This window comes from Callorhinchus milii, unplaced genomic scaffold (assembly GCF_018977255.1).
Source record: "Callorhinchus milii isolate IMCB2004 unplaced genomic scaffold, IMCB_Cmil_1.0 Scaffold4, whole genome shotgun sequence".
Taxonomy (NCBI): domain Eukaryota; kingdom Metazoa; phylum Chordata; class Chondrichthyes; order Chimaeriformes; family Callorhinchidae; genus Callorhinchus; species Callorhinchus milii.
This window is the reverse complement of record NW_024704745.1, coordinates 25,691,522-25,709,504: the sequence shown is the minus strand read 5'-3', so window position 1 is coordinate 25,709,504 and position 17,983 is coordinate 25,691,522. Positions and strand designations below refer to the sequence as shown.

General features: G+C 40.8%; 1 protein-coding gene across 1 annotated transcript in view; it reads left to right on the top strand.

The window, feature by feature from the left end:
- Positions 1-17,983, top strand: part of myo16 (myosin XVI) — a 247,081-nt gene that overhangs the window by 61,820 nt on the left and 167,278 nt on the right. Inside the window, exon 5 of the mRNA XM_042334636.1 lies at positions 11,850-11,958. Coding sequence (XP_042190570.1) covers positions 11,850-11,958 — 109 coding nt within the window. The remainder of the gene's footprint in view (positions 1-11,849; positions 11,959-17,983) is intronic.

Sequence of the window (17,983 nt, the reverse complement as noted above, 5' to 3'; positions counted from 1 at the left end):
TTGTAAGTAGATGTGATTTTTGCATTGTAAGCTTCGATTTTAGCAATTCAAATTGTATCTGCTGTTAATTTTTTTTATGTTTGTAGATCATTTTTATTTCTTTCCCAATTTCTTTTGTGCTGCTTAATTATTCAGGATAGTAACCCCAGGGTTTTTCAAATTTGGGTCCTCTTATTCAAAAGTCATGGGGGGGTGGTGGAGGGGAAGAATTAATTCAAAACACATTTTAATGATATTCTATAAATAAGTAACAGAATGTATTTAAGAATACTACAATTTTGATCCCATCATTCCCTACACTCTTTCTCCTTCCTGTAATTTCAGCGTTTAAATCATTCATGGGACTAATTTGAAATGTTTGTGAAAGTAGTGGAAAGCCTGAATTGCAACATCTGTTTTTCCATCTAATGGAGATTTCCTCTCTGATCTTTCTTTTCACACCGTGTCTGCTTTAGGAAATTGCAATTTCAATGTTCTGCAAAATCATGGCTTAGTCGGCTTTCTATATTCGCAAACAGAATCTGCAAAAAGCACTTTGAATCCTGCTTGGGAAGATTGTAAATTATATTCTATTGCTGCACCTGCAGTGGTGTCATGGTGAATTTAGCAAAGATGTGGCTGCCGATATAACATGATGCACTGCTTGGCTGTGAGAGCGGCAGTAACTGTGAGTGAAGACCTCAGGGTAGCAGCTTCTATATAAAAGCAATTTTTGACAATGGGAAGAGGTGAGATTGAGGGAAGATCCCTATTCATGGTCAGGGACATCGTGGAATACAAAATTCTTAAATGTGCTACGTTATTCCAGGTAAAATATACCAAGTATTTTATAGTGATTATTGTCAAGTGCAGTGACAATTAGTCATGTAGCTCAGTGGTTAGAGCACTCACCTTGCAAGTGAGACACCTGGGTTCAATTCCAGGCAGGACGAAACTTTGGGCAAGTTTCCTTACTCCACACGTCTAATAATAATCCCTCCAAAACAAAACAATAATAAATTGATCATTTTCAATCCACGACTGTTTGTGAGACAAGGCTGTGCGCAATTGGCTGCTGTGTTTCGCCCACAAATATACAGTCAATTCACTTTACAGTCTATTCTGTGAAGCCCTTGATACTTCGAGAAGACGTGAAAAGCGCTATATCAAATGCAAGGATTATTATTATTTTTTTTTACATAGGAAAGCAAGTCTGCCATTTCATACACAGCAAATGTTCACTAACAGACTTGAGGTGATTGACTAATTCATCAGGAAGATTGTTAGCTAGGAGAATGGGGAAAACGCCCTTCTTTTTTCTATTAGGATCTCAGGACCTTCGGTGCCCAATACAGGTAAATGGGCCGATGTGAAGACTAGAAAATAGGACCTCAGTTTAACGTGCTATCTTGAACTACAGCACCTCTAACAATGCAGCCCTTCCCCAAGCCTGCACTGGAGCATTAACCTGCATTAGAAGCTTATTTACTTTGCACACTGGTTCCCTGCCTGTGGAACTCTCTTACCTGAGAGCATCTTCCTCCAGAATTTAACCTCTTAGATGTAAAAGTTGAAATACAGAGATAACCATCATTGCAGAGCAAGGTTGCTAGGTGGGTGATATGCTGTGGGAATCTTCCAATGCAATTTCTCAAGTCTTTTCAGGGTCAGAGACATCATCAGTATCAAATTGTGAAGGATTGATACTTGATACAATTTCCTTCACTTTTGGCTTCACCTGCACATTGTCAAGTAACCCAAATAGTGTATAATAAAAAGAAATGCAAGCCAAATGTATATAATCTATACATGCAATACTTACGAAGGCAACTTCCAATTTTTTCTTAAGGAGAATTCTAACATGGAAAATAATTAAAGTTCCATTTCTTTCTGATATCTGGGCAGTGTAGATAAAGAGAAGCAACATGGACTTACAAGAGGAGAGAACATCAGGGAGTGGAATGAAGAAAAGCTGTCAAAAGCAGTTGAACAGAACAGCAGCGACCTAGATAAAAAGAAACTGTCAGGGTCAAGATGAGGAGAAGTGTCAGGGTCTGAACTGAAGAGAAACACTAGGGGTGTAAATGGAGAGAGTGGGACAGATCTAGATGGGTTATGGAATCAGAGAAGCACCAATGCTTGAAAGCAGCAGGCAAATGGAAGAGCAAAGCTGCCATGGGGATTCAAGCTGAAGATCTGTGAGTGTTTTGTTAATAACCAGGTACTTTTGTGATGAATTGTTACTAATTTAAAATGCAATTTAAAAAATCCCATTTGCTTTTTGGACTAAAATAAAACCAATATTATTTGAAGATTACAAAGGGGAAATTATCCACAGCATAGCATAAGCAGAGTTTGGAGGTCATTCTGGTCATTACTGGCCAGAGGGAAACTACAAGCAGCAATGAGATAAGAAAACCTAGTGGCCGTATAATGTCAAACAAGAGAGGGTGTGATTACTGTTATTATTAACCCACTCTATCTATGTGATTTCCTGTGTACTGCCAGGATATTATTTTACGTTCTCTGTGCAACAACACTGCACAGCATTGCATTGAATGGCAGTGTCTTAAGTACATCAGACTTCAGTTTTAGTAACTCCTATACTTGAAGTGGAAGGAGAAATATAAAAGAATGTGAGAAAAAGATAAGATAGTGGGATTAAATAGACAATTCTTTCAGAGAGTCAGCACAGGCATGATGGGCTGAATACCTCTTTCTATGCTGTAAATTGCTATGATTCTAAGGTTTCCACAACAATGAGTGACCCTGTCTAACTAAACATACAGCAGATTGGCTGGATATGATTGAATAGATTTTGAGTGTTTTTTTAATAACCGGGTGAGCTATTCATTTTGACACATATATTGACAATGTACTTTCTAAACATTCTATATACTAGTGCCTTAAATATATTTTAAGACTTTAGCAAAATGAAGCCACAAAGCGAAGTGCAGACTAATATTTAAGCTGTACACCTCAGACTTGGTTCTGCTGAATTGCAACCTTATTTTAATTGATTGGATAACTGATCCTGCACATTATCTGTAGTAGCTATACTGTAAGATCATTACATATCTTTAACTGCTCCATAAATATTATATTCTGCTTGGACTGCCTCTTCAACCGCTACTATAAAAGTTATTAACATTGTATTCCGGAAGGGAATATATCTGGACAAGATTTTACAAAGGAGGATCTTCTTGATTAGTTGCTGAATCAATCCTGTGTTATTTGAAGGTGTTTTAGTGGCAGTAATATTGGGCTTTGTGAAATCCTTTTGATTTGAAGCAAAATTGAGATTCTACATGAATGAGTACTCAATGCGTTTATTATACTGTTTTCATTCATGAGTGCTTCTGCTGCTTTTCCAGCTACATTCTCATTGTGCCTTGACAAGTGTAAGACTGTTTATCGATTCCATGGTATTACAATAGGAATGACAATGCTCCTGATTTTCGAATAAAATAGTGAGATTTACTATGAAAATTTCTAATCTGAAGGCCTGCAAAAGCCATTTGGATGCCAGTGTTTTACTATTTGATCTATTATCGTAGCCTTTAAGAGTTTCCTTGGCTGACAAACTAGCTGTTTTAAATATTCTTGATCGTATCTGTGTTTCGTTTATACGTTAAAGTAATTTCTTGGTATAGAAAAGTTTGGAAAGCAAAATATGGGCTTTAGAGTGGCCTGTGCAGCCTTACAGGATTCACAAGATCAGATGGGCTAAAGGGTCTTCTTCATCTAAACCAACTACTCTACCATCCTCCCATCACAGCATTGATCTGCTTTATAAATGATTTGGAATATTAACCTTTTCAAATTGAATATCATTACAAAATACCCAATTTAATTTGGAAGTTGCTATTTGTGATTATCACATTTTTAATCTCAATATTTAATTTACCCTTTTCAGTTGTAGTTAATTTTCTCCATTATTCCTATCTAATTGGTAAATCTGCCTTTTGACGCTAATGCTACTGGCTGTGTTTCAATGACAGGTTATGACATTAACTAATTGAAGTTTACCTCTTGTTAGTTATCTCTCAGAGATTGTGTCTATAAATATACAGAGCTACAATAAGATTTAGCCCCTGAAATGTTTGCTGTTGACTTAACTGGAAAGAGAGGCTCAGCTTTATAAACTGCAAATTCAAAATGAAATACTGTAGACATAAAATAAAATATCTTGCTGCAAATTGCTGAAAGAAATACAAGCATGTCGAGAAAACTAGGGTAATTTAAATAAATACTGAGATAAATACAGTAAATCCATTTAATTTGGTGCCCTATATTGCGTAACTGCTAAGGGATATGCTTGTCTATCTCATTAAAGTGAAAGTAGGTTTTTATTTATTTATTCACAGCCACTTTTGTATAACTTGCAAAGGTGAATATGGCAAAATTAAATGGGAAACAATACTTTTTATCGGTTATAGAGTAACTTCCACCCTCGCCCGACTCCACTAACTCCCCATCCCTCAGAGGATCGAATTCAAGATCCTTGTCCTCACTTTCAAGGCCATCCATGCCATCCTACCTCTCTGACCTGCTGACTTCCTACCAACCTGCCCGCACCCTCCGATCAGAGGGCTCTGGTTTGCTGCATGTCTCCCGCCCAACCTAACCTACCATCGGTGGCCAGGCTTTCAGCCTCTCTGCCCCCAAACTCTGGAACTCCATCCCATGGTCCCTTCACCTCGCTTCCTCCCTTGCCTCCTTCAAGGCAGGTCTCAAGATCCTTCTCTTCGACCGTGCCTTTGGTCTCCCTCCCACCTCTCTGCCTTCCCTTACCCCTACACCACCCCTCCCACATGCTCGGGCCCCAACACCTGACTGTCCAGCGCCTTGGGACATACTCCCGACATCATCGTCATCATCCCTCCCATTCCCTAAGAGGATCGAATTCAAGATGATGATGATGATGAGGTGGTACCAGTAATTCAGGGTGGAGGCATAGTTTCATGCTGAAACCAAGGGTGGAGGTAGACTTGCTCAAACCATAACCAGTTCAAACCACATCACCTCACAGGAACACCTGTCTTTTTTTCACTGACCCACATACAGCAGTGCAGAGGGACATCCCTAAGCGTTGCTTCTTCTGCTGGTTATGTTTCAGTGCGTCACAAGAGTTTTCTCAATTGTTTTCCATCATGCGTACTTTTGACATTTAGATAAATATTTCATTCTCATACATTAGTGTAGAATTTTTCAGTATATTGGGTGTAAAGTGCGCCTATTGTCTTGTGTCTTGTCCTCATTATCGTTGGAGTGGAAGAGGATGTGGTATATCACAAGGTTGTTTTGTGTCTTTCTATGACCAACAAATTGATACAGCTTGAATGCCACAGAACAGATCTTTGTTCAATTCCTGGGCAGGGCGAAACGTTAGGCAAGTTACCTTACTCCACATTCCTATGTTTACCGAGCAGTAAGCAGGAAGTTGATTGGCAGATCACTTTTCTGGGGGTAATAATCCCTTCAAGAAAAAAATAATTTGGTCACTTAATCCATGACTGTTTGTGAGACACTTTTGTGCACAATTGGCTGCTGAGTTTCGCCCACAATTTACATAGCCAGTTCGCTTTACAGTATATTCTGTGAAGCACTTTGAGACATTGCAAAGAAGTGATAATGCGTTATATTAAATGCAAGGACTATTATTATGAAGTGGGAGAACCTTGCATTATCTTTCCCTGAGACTGAGGCTAATTATCCATGGCCTTGCCCTTCCTACCTCTCTGACCTGCTGACTCCATACCAACCTGCCGCTCCCTCCGTTCAGCGGGCACCAGCCTGCTCCATGTCTCCCTCCCCACCCGCCCTACCATCGGTGGCTGGACTTTCAACCTCTCTGCTCCCACACTCTGGAACTCCATCCCACAATCCCTTCGCTTTGCTTCCTCCCTTGCCTCCTTCAAGACCGATCTCAAGACCCTCCTCTTCGATCATGCCTTCGCTCGCCCTCCCATCTCTCTGCCTTCCCTCACCCCTACCCAACCCCTCCCCCATGCTCGGGGCCTGAACCCTGACTGTCCAGCGCCTTGGGACGTCCTCCCGACGTGAAAGGCGCTCTATAAATGTCAGTTTGTTGTTGTTTGTGTTGAGTATATTAGCCCTTTTGAACTGCTGAACTCCTTTGCCATCTTCGCTCAGCTAGTTTTGGTCTCTGCATGCCCCTCATCCCCTTGGTCCACTATGCTTTTAGCTTTGCTTTTAGACTGTGCTTTTAGCCACCACACCCCAAGAATCTGGGACTCTTTGCCTCAATCCTTCCACCTATCCACTCCTTGTCTGTCTTCAGATCAAACCTGCAGACCTTCCTCTTCGATACAGTCTATGGTCACCTCTCTCCCTGGCTCGATGTCGAGCTCCAACACTGTGAAGAACTCTGTGATATTTAATTAATTGTCATAGTTAATGATAATAATCATCCTTATGTTTCATATAGTGCCTTTCACCTCAGGAAGACAGCCCTTCACAGAGTGTACTATAGTGGAGTGACTGTGTTTTATAGACAAATATTCATTAAAAAAAAATAAACACAAAGTTCTTAAAGAACTGGCTTTCAAATTATACATGAACTCACCCATTTCAACAATTCTGCCCAATCTTAAATATTAAGATTAAAAAAAAGTCTTATGATTAAGCCAAGATGGAATTTCAATCTCTGTTGTTAGGATTGCATCTAACTATACTGTACTCGACCTAGGAGTATTTAATCCTCACGTTTTGTACTTTTAGTGCACGGAGTTCAGCAAACAAGATTGGTGAGCTGCAGGCTCAAGTGGTCATAGGGGGATATGATGTAGTAGCAGTAACAGAGACTTAAACAAGGACAGGAATGGGAGCTGAATACTCCTGGCTATAATGTATTCAGGAGGGATAGGGAAGGAAAAAAAGGAGGGGGAGTGGCAATATTAATCAAGGATATGGTTATTGCTGTGGAAAGGGTCGAGGTGCTGGAGGGCCCCAAAACAGAATCTATCTGGTTAGAGTTAAGGAACAAAAATGGAGATGTTACACTGGTAGGGGTATACTATAGACCACCAAATAGTGGGAAGGAAATAGATAAGCAGATCTGCAAGCAGATCTCAGACAGATGCAAGGCCAATAGAGTCGTGATAATGGGGGACTTTAATTATCTCCAAATAGACTGGCAAAACAACAGCGCAAAGGGCAAGGAGGGGAAAAAAGATTCCTAAAATGCATACAGGACAATTTTCTTGATCAGTACGTTTCCAGCTGAACGAGGAAGGAAGCAGTGCTGAATTTAGTTCTAGGGAATGAAGTAGGGCAAGTGGAGCAGGTTTCAGTGGGAGAGCATCTGGGCAATAGTGATCACAACATCATTAGATTCAGAGTGCATATGGAAAGGGACAAGGAACAATCAAAAATGAAGATACTCAACTGGAAGAGGGCTAATTTCAGTGAGTTAAAAAGGGACCTAGCCAAGGTGGACTGGAAAGAAAGATTGGCAGGTAAAACAACTAAAGAGCAGTGGGATGTCTTCAAGGATGAGATAGGACAGAACAAATACATTCCCACAAAAGGGAAAAGTAGGGCATCCAAACCTCCCTGGATGACGAGATAATTGTGTCCAGAATGAAGCAGAAAACAGAGGTGTATAAAAAATGTCAAGCCCAAGATACAGAAGATAACCAAATAGAACATAGGAAGTACAGAAGAGAACTGAAAAAGGAAATAAAAGGGGCAAAAAGATTATACGGAAAAAGGTTAGCGGATAACATTAAAGGGAATCCTAAAATATTTTACAAACATATCAAGAAAAAAAGGTTAGTCAAAGGTAGGGTGGGGCCAATTAAGGACCAAGGCGGAAATCTTATTATGGAGGCAGAGGGCATGGCTGATGTACTGAATGAGTACACTGCATCTGTCTTCACAAAAGAAGTGGATGCACCAAATGCCGCAGTATTAGAGGAGAGGGTAGAGGAAATGGATAGGATAAGTATAAACAGAGAGGAAGTACTGAAAATGTTGACTGGGTTCAAGGTAGATAAGTGGTCCGCTCCGGACGGGCTGCAGCCAAGGTTACTATGGGAGGCATGGGTACAAATAGCGGAGGCTTTGGCTACAATTTTTCAATCTTCATTGGACACAGAGGTGGTGCCAGAGGACTAGAGAGTGGCTAATGTTACTCCCCTGTACAAAAAGGGGCAGAAGGACCAACCTGGGAACTACAGGCCAGTCAGCCTAACATCAGTAGTGGGGAAACTCCTGGAGACTATAATCTGGGACAGAATAAATCTTCACTTAGAAGAATATGAGTTAATTAAGGATAGCCAGCACGGATTTGTTAAAGGCAAATTTGTCTAACAAATCTAATATAATTTTTTGATGAGGTAACGGAGAGGGTGGATGAAGGTAGTGCAGTTGATATAGTTTTTATGGACTTTCAAAAGGCATTTGACAAAGTGCCACATGATATACTTGTAAGAAAAATAGAAGCCCATGGTATAAAAGGGACAGTGGCAGCATGGATCCAGAACTGGCTGGGAGACAGAAAGTAGAGAGTTGTGGTTGCTTTTCTGACTGGAGGGAAGTGCACAGTGGCGTCCCCCAGGAATCGGTATTGGGACCACAGCTCTTCTTAATATATATAAATGATCTGGACTTGGGTAAAGCAAGTACCATTTGCAAGTTTGCGGACGACACAAAGTTACAAAGTTGGATAGGGTAGTAAACAGTGAAAAGGTTAGTAGCCAACTGCAGGAAGACATAGACAGAATGGTAAAATGGGCAGACACATGGCAGATGAATTTCAAAGTGGAGAAATGCAAGGTAATGCATTTTGGAAGAAAGAATGAGGGGAGGCAATATAGGCTGGTAATACAATCTTAAGGGGTGGTGAAGGAACAGAGAGACCTGGGAGTTCAGGTAAATGAATCCTTGAAGTTGGCAGGACAGGTAGATAAAGCTGTAAAAAGGGCATATGGGATATTAGGCTTTATAAATAAGAGCATAGAGTACAAGAGTCAGGAGGTTATGATTAACCTATATAAAACACTGGTTAGGCCTCAGCTAGAATACTGTATTCAGTTCTGGGCACCACACTATAGGAAGGATCTTAAGGCATTGGAAAGGGTGCAGAGGAGATTTACAAGGATGGTACCAGGAATGAGGGACCTTGATTATGAGGAAAGGCTCGAGAGGCTGGGATTATTCTCATTGGAGCAGAGAAGGTTATGAGGAGACCTAAATCATGAGGGGATTTGATAGATTGGAAAGGGAAAAACTGTTTCCACTGGTGGGTGTGTCGGTTACTCAAGGTCACAGATTCAAAATAGTTTCTGAAAGAAGCAGAGGGGAGGTGAGAAGAAATTTTTTCACACAGCGAGTTATTCGAATCTGGAATGCATTGCCTGAAAGGGTGGTGGAGGCCGATTCGATAACAACTTTTAAAAACGCGGTGTATTTGAGGAGGACAGGTTTGCAGGGTTATGGGGAAAGGGCTGGGGAGTGGGATTGACATTACATTGCTCTTTTCAAAGAGCCGGCACAGACTCGATGGGCCGAATAGCCTCTTTTTGTGCTGTACGATTCTATGATTCTAGTGTTAATTTCCCAGCACTAATATTCTTTTAATGTGAAATTCATCCCCCAAAAAACAATTCTCCTCTGAAGATGGTATGATTTGTCTCACATATGATCATTGTTTTATGCACATATTTGCTGTAATTTTTGCATTTGATGCCATTCACTGAGACCCTGCTTCTGCTTTAGGCCACTTTGATGACACAAGCTTGCACTGTAATTGCTGATAATAAATCACAGCCAGGCTTTTTTTGTCTTTGAAGTCAATCCAAGGCCAATTGTTGCAGAATCATCTGGGAATACATTCCGGCTGTACAGTTCACATTCATTTGACATTCATGCAACTGAACTCGCTTGATATGTGATGTGACAGTGAATCATTGAGTTGTGCGTCTTATCTACATTGCTGTGACCAGTCAGGCCCTTTGCTGGTGATTCTATTGCGGTCTGCAGCAACTTTACAGGTTCAGAATTTGAATAAGCATCTGGCTGTAATGCAGCTCCTGTGACTCTTGCGGGAAGAACTCAGATCTTACCAAAGTCCTGCTCAATTCTTACCATATTTTAAAAAATGTATTCAACATTTCTTTAATCCATTCACAATTTAGTAAAATGTAATTTTGCCCAATTTCCAAGATAGTATTTTTTGGAAGATGCTGTGGAATATAGAATAGACAGATTACAGTGCTGAACAAAGCTACAATGCTTTTAGAATTTTCCAACCTTATTCACTGCTCAAACCAACTAATGTAAAGTCTAGTTCTCTCAAGCCCACGTATTTCTTTCTGTGTTAAGAGTTTCCTAAACCATATTTTTCTTGTCCTTTCATGTCATCTCTTGTACAACAGCTGTGTACATATTCAAGTTGTCATGCTCTCTCTGCATTGTATTTCTGTCACAGTGAACTGGCGGCAAAGCTGCATTATAAAACTGATCATATGGACTTATATCAGCATCAGTTACACTTCACACTGATAGTAATATGTTTGGTGGCTGCTCCAAACCTGTTGTTTGTCTTATTTTAATAAATCACTGGGCTCGGGAAGAAGCGTTTTCTTGCTTCCAACCTTCCGCCCCCCCCCCCACCCCCCCTCCCTTGGCAAGATAGCAGTTTAACAAATGTCAACACCTCCTGGAGCACAAGCCTTTATGTCAAAGCAGTGTGTGGGTGTTCTGCCTTGATGTTTGACTAAACTTGTATTGAATATCTGATAAAATCTTGCAAAAATATAAAATATTATGAAGGAAAGGATGTATGGTATCGTTGAACAAAAATATAATCCAAGTATGCTAATCAACACATCTACTATTGCTAGAACAACCACAAAATTGCATTTGTACAGTGCCTTTCATGTCCCAACTCGCTGAACAATCAGGGATTAGGACTCAAGCGCGGGGGGCGGGGTTGGGATGAGGAAGGGCAGAGGGGTTAGGAGGGTGGCTAAAGGCACTGTCAAAAAGGAGGGACTTGAGTTGTGCCCTGAAGGAGACAAGAGAGGGAGCAAGGCAAAGGGATTTGTGGGATGGAGTTCCAAAGAGTGGGGCCAGTGAGGATAAAAGCCAATGGTAGCGCGGGTCGGGCGGGAGACCTGGAGCAGGTCGGAGCCTGCTGAGCGGAGGCAGCGGACAGGTTGATAGAGGTCAACAGGTCAGAGATATAGGAGGGGGCAAGACCATGAAGGGGCTTGAAAGTGAGGATGAGGATTTTGAATTCTATCCTCTGAGGGATAGAGAGCCAGTGGAGCCGGGCAAGGGTTGGGGTAATAGGGTCATGGAGCCTGGTATAGGAGAGGACACGAGCTGCAGAGTTCTGGATGATTTGCAGCTTGTGGAGGGAAGAGTTGGGGAGGCTGATAAGGAGGGAGTTTCCGTAGTCGAGTCTTGAGGTGACAAATGCGTGTATGAGGGTTTCACCCTGAGTGGTGAGGCAATGATGGAGTTGGGCAATGTTGCGGAGGTGGGGTTATGTCGAGGGGTGTCATGGCATGGATATGGGGGAGAAAGGATAGTTGAGGATCGAACAAGACACCCAGGTTCCTAACTGGCTTCGTGAAGTGGAGTGTGCAACCATGGATGCTGATGCCACCAGTGCCTGAGGTGTTGGAGCGAGCCAATCAAATAGAAAAGTAAATAAAATTACACAATATAGGCCTATAGGAAAAAGGTTGACAAAAACAACATAGAAATAACAGGGAGATGCATGTCTTTCCAATTCAATTAAATGTTTCAGCAATTTCTGCATCAGTAACTTTATTCTTATTTCATGATTCAGAACTGAAGAAGATTAACATATTTGTTTATTTTCCTGTCTTTAGGCTGGAGCCAATGTGCTGCTGCAGAATATAAATGGGCATATCGCACTGGATTATACAATGGAGGGCACAGAATCAAGCTCTATACTTCTCCAACATCTGGAAGATAATGGTACATTAACTTGAGCATTATTATTTTCCCAATGGTCTTTATCTGTATTGAAATCTTCAGTTCCCTTTGTGGATTAAATGTTACATTTACACTGCAGAGCTTCTTTGTTCCAGCAGTATAGTAATGGAGAGAGGGAAGCTTGGTTTAATCCCCCACCCTACGTTGCAAATAATGTAAATAGTAACCCTACATCACTCCAAATAATGGCCAGAAAACAACAAACAATTGATTTGTACCTTTAAACTTTATTAAAGATATAATAAAGGAAATGGCTCTTGAATAAGATTAAGAAGCAGTATGGGGCTTGATTTATGAGAGTCACAAAAATGCTTGAAGCTAGCAAAACCTGCAGGTATCTTGATATGTCATGTATCAACTTGCTGGATCCTAACGCATGCATTTATCACGTCCGTGCCAACACTGCTCGTCGGATGACCCAACCCTTCCCTACACAAGCGAGTTGCAGACTATCTAGAATTCTGTAACCCTGTCCTTTCCTACACCGAGCTCCCTGAATCTATCTTCCTAAATTTGATGTTTCATAACTGATTCAATAACCATTGTGCTGGAGCAATCGGGGGAAGGGGTTTTTGTATGCAGACTTCAGGAGAAGATAGAAAACACAATCACATTCAATAATTTTAAAATCTGTTATAAAATATCACATTAATCATCCCTTGTAAAATAGAGAATAAATTGAAGGAAAATTAACTACTTTGTAAAAAAAAAGGAATGTCTTGAAGCACGTTCAGCGCTTTAGAACTTTGAGAGTTACACATTTCTTATTTAGAATAATTACAGTATTGCAAATTAGACCCTCTTATGAACCTCGGTCAAAAGTGCAGAATGAACAAAACACTAAAATAAAGGGTTCTTTCAGGTCTTGAGAATAAAAGACTTGCAGATTGCTGGAGAATGTTTTTCAAGAAAGTGATTTGATAGATCCATAACACAATAGTAGTAATTTTGAGGAAGGAGAATAAAACTATGGAAAGGTGAATTTCGCCCACAAAATATACAGTCACTCCACTCACTTTGCAGTATATTCTGTGAAGCGCTTTGAGACATCTCGAAGATGTGATAAGGTGCTAGATCAAATACAACAATTATTACCAGTTATCAGGTATGAATTGATGAGTTTAGAAGAGATATTGTTAGGGTATCACATAAGCCAAATGTCTCAAAAGTAAAATAATAGGCTGTGAAGACAATATAAAATGCTAAGTGCAGACTGCTGATATTTTAACTGCCTTGTTGATTTGAACTCTTGCTCTATATGGTACCTGTTCTGCAGCTATTAATACTCTGAGTCTATTATAGCTTGGACTCAAAACTCACACAGTGAACAAGGGTGGTAGGAAATATCATTGTTCTGTCGCAGAGAAAAACAAATGTGATGGGTGTAATTGCAAGCATTAAACATCTGTCTGCACATTAACTTCATTGGCTTTTGTTTGAATTGATGTCTATTCGAGGAGCACTGTGACAGGTCTATTGTGACAAACATAAGGTCATTAGCAGTGATTGGTCCCTCAGGGAGCGTGGGTTGATGTTGTACAGAATACTGTGTGCCCAGGAGGGGATGTGTTATTTTAGTTGCCCTCAGTTAGTCTCTGATTGAATGGTCGTATCTACATAGTATACACAATTGTAGAACACTTGCAGATGCATTCGTTCATGAGTTTCATTTTGTGGTGATCCCTCCGCAAATGGCATAATTTCTCTCAAAGCTGAGAGTTACATTAGCCAAAGGAATGCAGTCACTGACAGTGTCCTTGCCATTGCTTCACCTAATGCGTGCTTTGCTCTGTGAAAACAAGTTGCTGCGTATTACCAGTTCATGTAATTGCAGGTGATTATATTGTCATCGTTGTAACACAGAATAGTAACCCCATGCTGAAATAATCTGAGATGAATAACAGCCTTGAACACTTCAAAGCATATAATTTGTTTAAATTACAATGTATTATTTTTAGCATTTACTGTTATTGTTTCCTGTGGGAGAAAAACATTTTAGCCTTTAAGTTTAATACAAAAATCACATTACTAAATGTAAAAGCAGTAATTTGACAGAGAAAGCATACTTACTTATTATCTACGATCTGTTTCAACTCCTACAATTTAAAGAGCATTATCCACTCACGACTATGTTAAAATAATGAAAGCCACTGACGATTTAGATTGTAAATGACTCTTCCCTCTGGCAGAAGATCCAAAACAAGACATGACCTTAAAATTAGAACTAAGATGATTAGAGGTGAAATCAGAAAACATTTCTGCACACAGGAGTTGTGAAAATATGGAATGCACAGCCACATGAGGCAGCGTGAATTGAGATGTTTGAAAAGGAAATAGTTGGATATTAGTGGAGTCCTTTAGTTGGGATGCATAAATATTGCATGAACTGTGCTTAGGAAGTAATGTTGGTGGTGCTGATCCTATGACCCAGAGGTTCTTATAGCACCTAAAGGCAGCTGGTATTTTGAAGTGAACAGACAAGTAAGTATTTTGCAAACACATTCAGTGTTTTCCTACTTAAATGGTCCACTCCCCCGCTCAACTGAACAATAACTGAACCCAAGTAAAAACTGAATGTGTTAGAACAGGAGTTCTATTGTAGATACTTGACAAGGAACTTAGGAGTGTGTGGGAAAAAGAATTTGCAAAAGATGCAAATTTAAAGATTTGCACGATCAAACAAATTAATAATAATAATAATAAACAAAATAACAAATAAGCTCAATGGGCTTGAATGGCCTCTCTCTTATTCTATTTGGGGGTTACAAGCACATAGACTGCTACTTGAATCTTTCAGAATAGCATAACTACTTGGCAACTTTGAGACATTAATCTTTAAATTTCTATTTAGTGGAGTTGCAGCAGATACACTTGGTTTTATAGGACTTTCTCCTGGAATGTTTTATTTCATGCAGAAACAGAATAAATTGCTCAGATTTCACAAAAAGGTTTTTAAAGAGAAATTATACAGGAAGCTTGAATGCTCAAATGAAACTCAAATGCTCTGGAGCTACCCTGTTGACACCACCTCTGCAACATTGCCAGACTCCACCACTGCCTCTCCCCTCAGGCTGCCGAAACCCTCACTCACGCATTCGTCACATCAAGGCTCCATTACGGGAACTCCCTCCTCATTGGCCTTCCCAACTCTTCCCTTCACAAGCTGCAGATCATCCAAAACTCGGCAGTTCGTGTACTCTCACGCACCAGGCTCCGTGACCACATCACTCCCACCCTCACCCGATTCAACTGGCTCCCCATCCCTCAGAGGATTGAATTCAAGATCCTTGTCCTCACTTTCGAGGCCATCCATGTCATCCTACCTCTCTGACCTGCTGACTTCCTACCAACCTGCCCGCACCCTCCGATCAGCGGGCTCTGGTTTGCTGCATGTCTCCCGCCCAACCTAACCTACCATCGGTGGCCGGACTTTCAGCCTCTCTGCCCCCACACTCTGGAACTCCATCCCACAGTCCCTTTGCCTCGCTTCCTCCCTTGCCTCCTTCAAGGCCGGTCTCAAGACCCTTCTCTTCGACCGTGCCTTTGGTCTCCCTCCCACCTCTCTGCCTTCCCTCACCCCTACACCACCCCTCCCCCATGTTCGGCCCCCGACACCTGACCTCTGACTGTCCAGCGCTTTGAGACGTCCTCCCAACGTGAAAGGCGCTTTATAAATGTAATTTTGTTGTTGTTGTTGATTTATTATTTGACAATCAACCATAGAACTATTCAATGGAAGCAGAAAATACAGGTAATAGCCAGCAGGTTGATTAGTGTGTGAAAGATCGGCTAGTTGTTTAGGTACCAACATGGAAAGCTAGGAAAGAGCGGTGGGTTAGGATCGGTGGAGACTCGTAGAGTGTAAACAGTGGCAAAAACTAGTTGGACCAAATGACCTGTTTGCGTGTTTTAATGTTCTATGTATCTCTCAGTGGGTCTGCTATATAATAGAGACACACAGAACAAAAAAGCCTCTTCTCTCCCCCACCGTGTGCCTCACTGCAGACTTCAAAACTGCAGTGTGATATTTCTACTATTATGATGAACCTTTATAAAACACTGGTTAGGCCTCAGTTAGAGTACTGTGTTCAGTTCTGGGCAGCACACTTTAGGAAGTTTGTCAAGGCATTGGAGAGGGTGCAAAAGAGATTTACCAGCATGGTACCAGGAATGAGGGACTTCAGTTATCAGGAGAGGCGAGAGAAACTGGGATTATTATTCTTGGAGCAGAGAAGGTTAAGAGGAGACTTGATAGAAGTTTTCAAAATTATGAGGGGATTTGATAGGGTAAACAAGGAGAAATTATTTCCACTGGCGGGTGTGTCGGTAACCTGAGGACACCGATTTAAAATAGTTGTTAAAAGAAACAGAGGGGAGGTGAGGAGGAATGTTTTCACACAGCGAGTTGTTCGGATCTGGAATGCATTGCCTGAAAGGGTGGTGGAAGCCGATTTGATGACAACTTTTAAGAGAGAAGTAGACAATTATTTGGGGAGGACAAGTTTGAAGGGCTATGGAGAAAGAAGGGGCAGTCGGATTGAATTGGATAGCACTTTTCAAAGAGCTGGCACAGACACGATGGGCTGAACGGCCTCCTTCTGTGCTGTATAATTCTATGATTCTATGATACTCCCTATGAGAACAGATAACTTTGCAGTTTTCCAGCCTGAAGCTGTGTGTACATTTCAAGTTAACTGCAGATTGTGGTGGGAACTTGCTTTTGCTATGAACCATTGAAATTTATGACTCAGTAAGAGGACATTCAACTCATTTTATCAGTGTCGGTGTTTGCACCCGCAGTTAATCCAACTCTAATCCCAACTCCTTGTTCTTTCTCGCTCCAAGACACCTTGCAGTGTAAAGGGCGCTCTATAAATGCAACTTATTGTTGTTTCTCATAACGAATCAGTACTTTCTATGAAAAAAATTCAAGAATACATTCAGTAATAGTCAAAGGTAAGTTGTAGCTCCAGCACGTGGAAGCATCGGTAGCACAAGTTGTGTTAAATTATTACCAGCAATTCAAAATCTCTAATTAATCCTTCCTCAGCATGTGCCTATCTAATTCTCTTTTAAATACTCCATATAAGATTGCTTCAACAGCCATCCCGTGCAATTCATTCCATATTCTGTACACCCTCTGAGTGAATAAATATTTCCTGACTTCCTCCTTCCTAGTTATTCAAATCATCACATAGCAACAGAAATAGTTCCTCATTATTGATCCTTTCATCTTGAACATCTCTAACAAATTAACACTGGAAGAGTTCTAATCCACTTTGTCTCTCCTAGCTATAGGCTTTCATCTCTGGTATCATCCTCATGAATCTATGCTGTATGCTCTGAGCTGGGTATATCTGTAAATATCGTTCCCAATCCCACTTAGTATCAGAGATATCTCTAAACAGTCTCTCCTGAAACTTCTCTTTTCAAGACATAAGACCCCCATCTTATCTATTCTTTGCTTATAGCTTATCTGTAACAATAGAGATCAGCCTTGTCACTGTCCTCTGCACTCTTGCTTTCTAATGTTGTGAGCAGAAAATAAGATCAAGGTATCCATTTTGCTGTTGATAATTCTGAAACTAAAAGTGTTAGTATCTATCTAACTGTTTTAGCACAGAATATTGTTATACCAGTTGATGCAGAATTTACCGGGGGTGGGTGGTGGAGGCAAGTTTCCTCCTGAGAAGAAAACTACAGTAAACTTGGTTGACTTGGGTGAACACCTTACCCTCTGCCATCCCTTCCACCTCTCTCTAGAAATTCTCTTACTTTACCACCCCCTAAAATCCTCCCCCACCTTCATCTCTGACATCTCTTCAAAAACCAAAAACAATAATTAATTGGTCATTTTCAATCTACGACTGTTTGTGGGACATTGCTGTGCGCAATTGGCTGCCGCGTTCGCCCACAAATATACAGTCAATTAACTTTGCAGTATGTTCTGTGAAGCGCTTTGGGACGTCCTCCCGACGTGAAAAGCGCTATATCAAATGCAAGGATT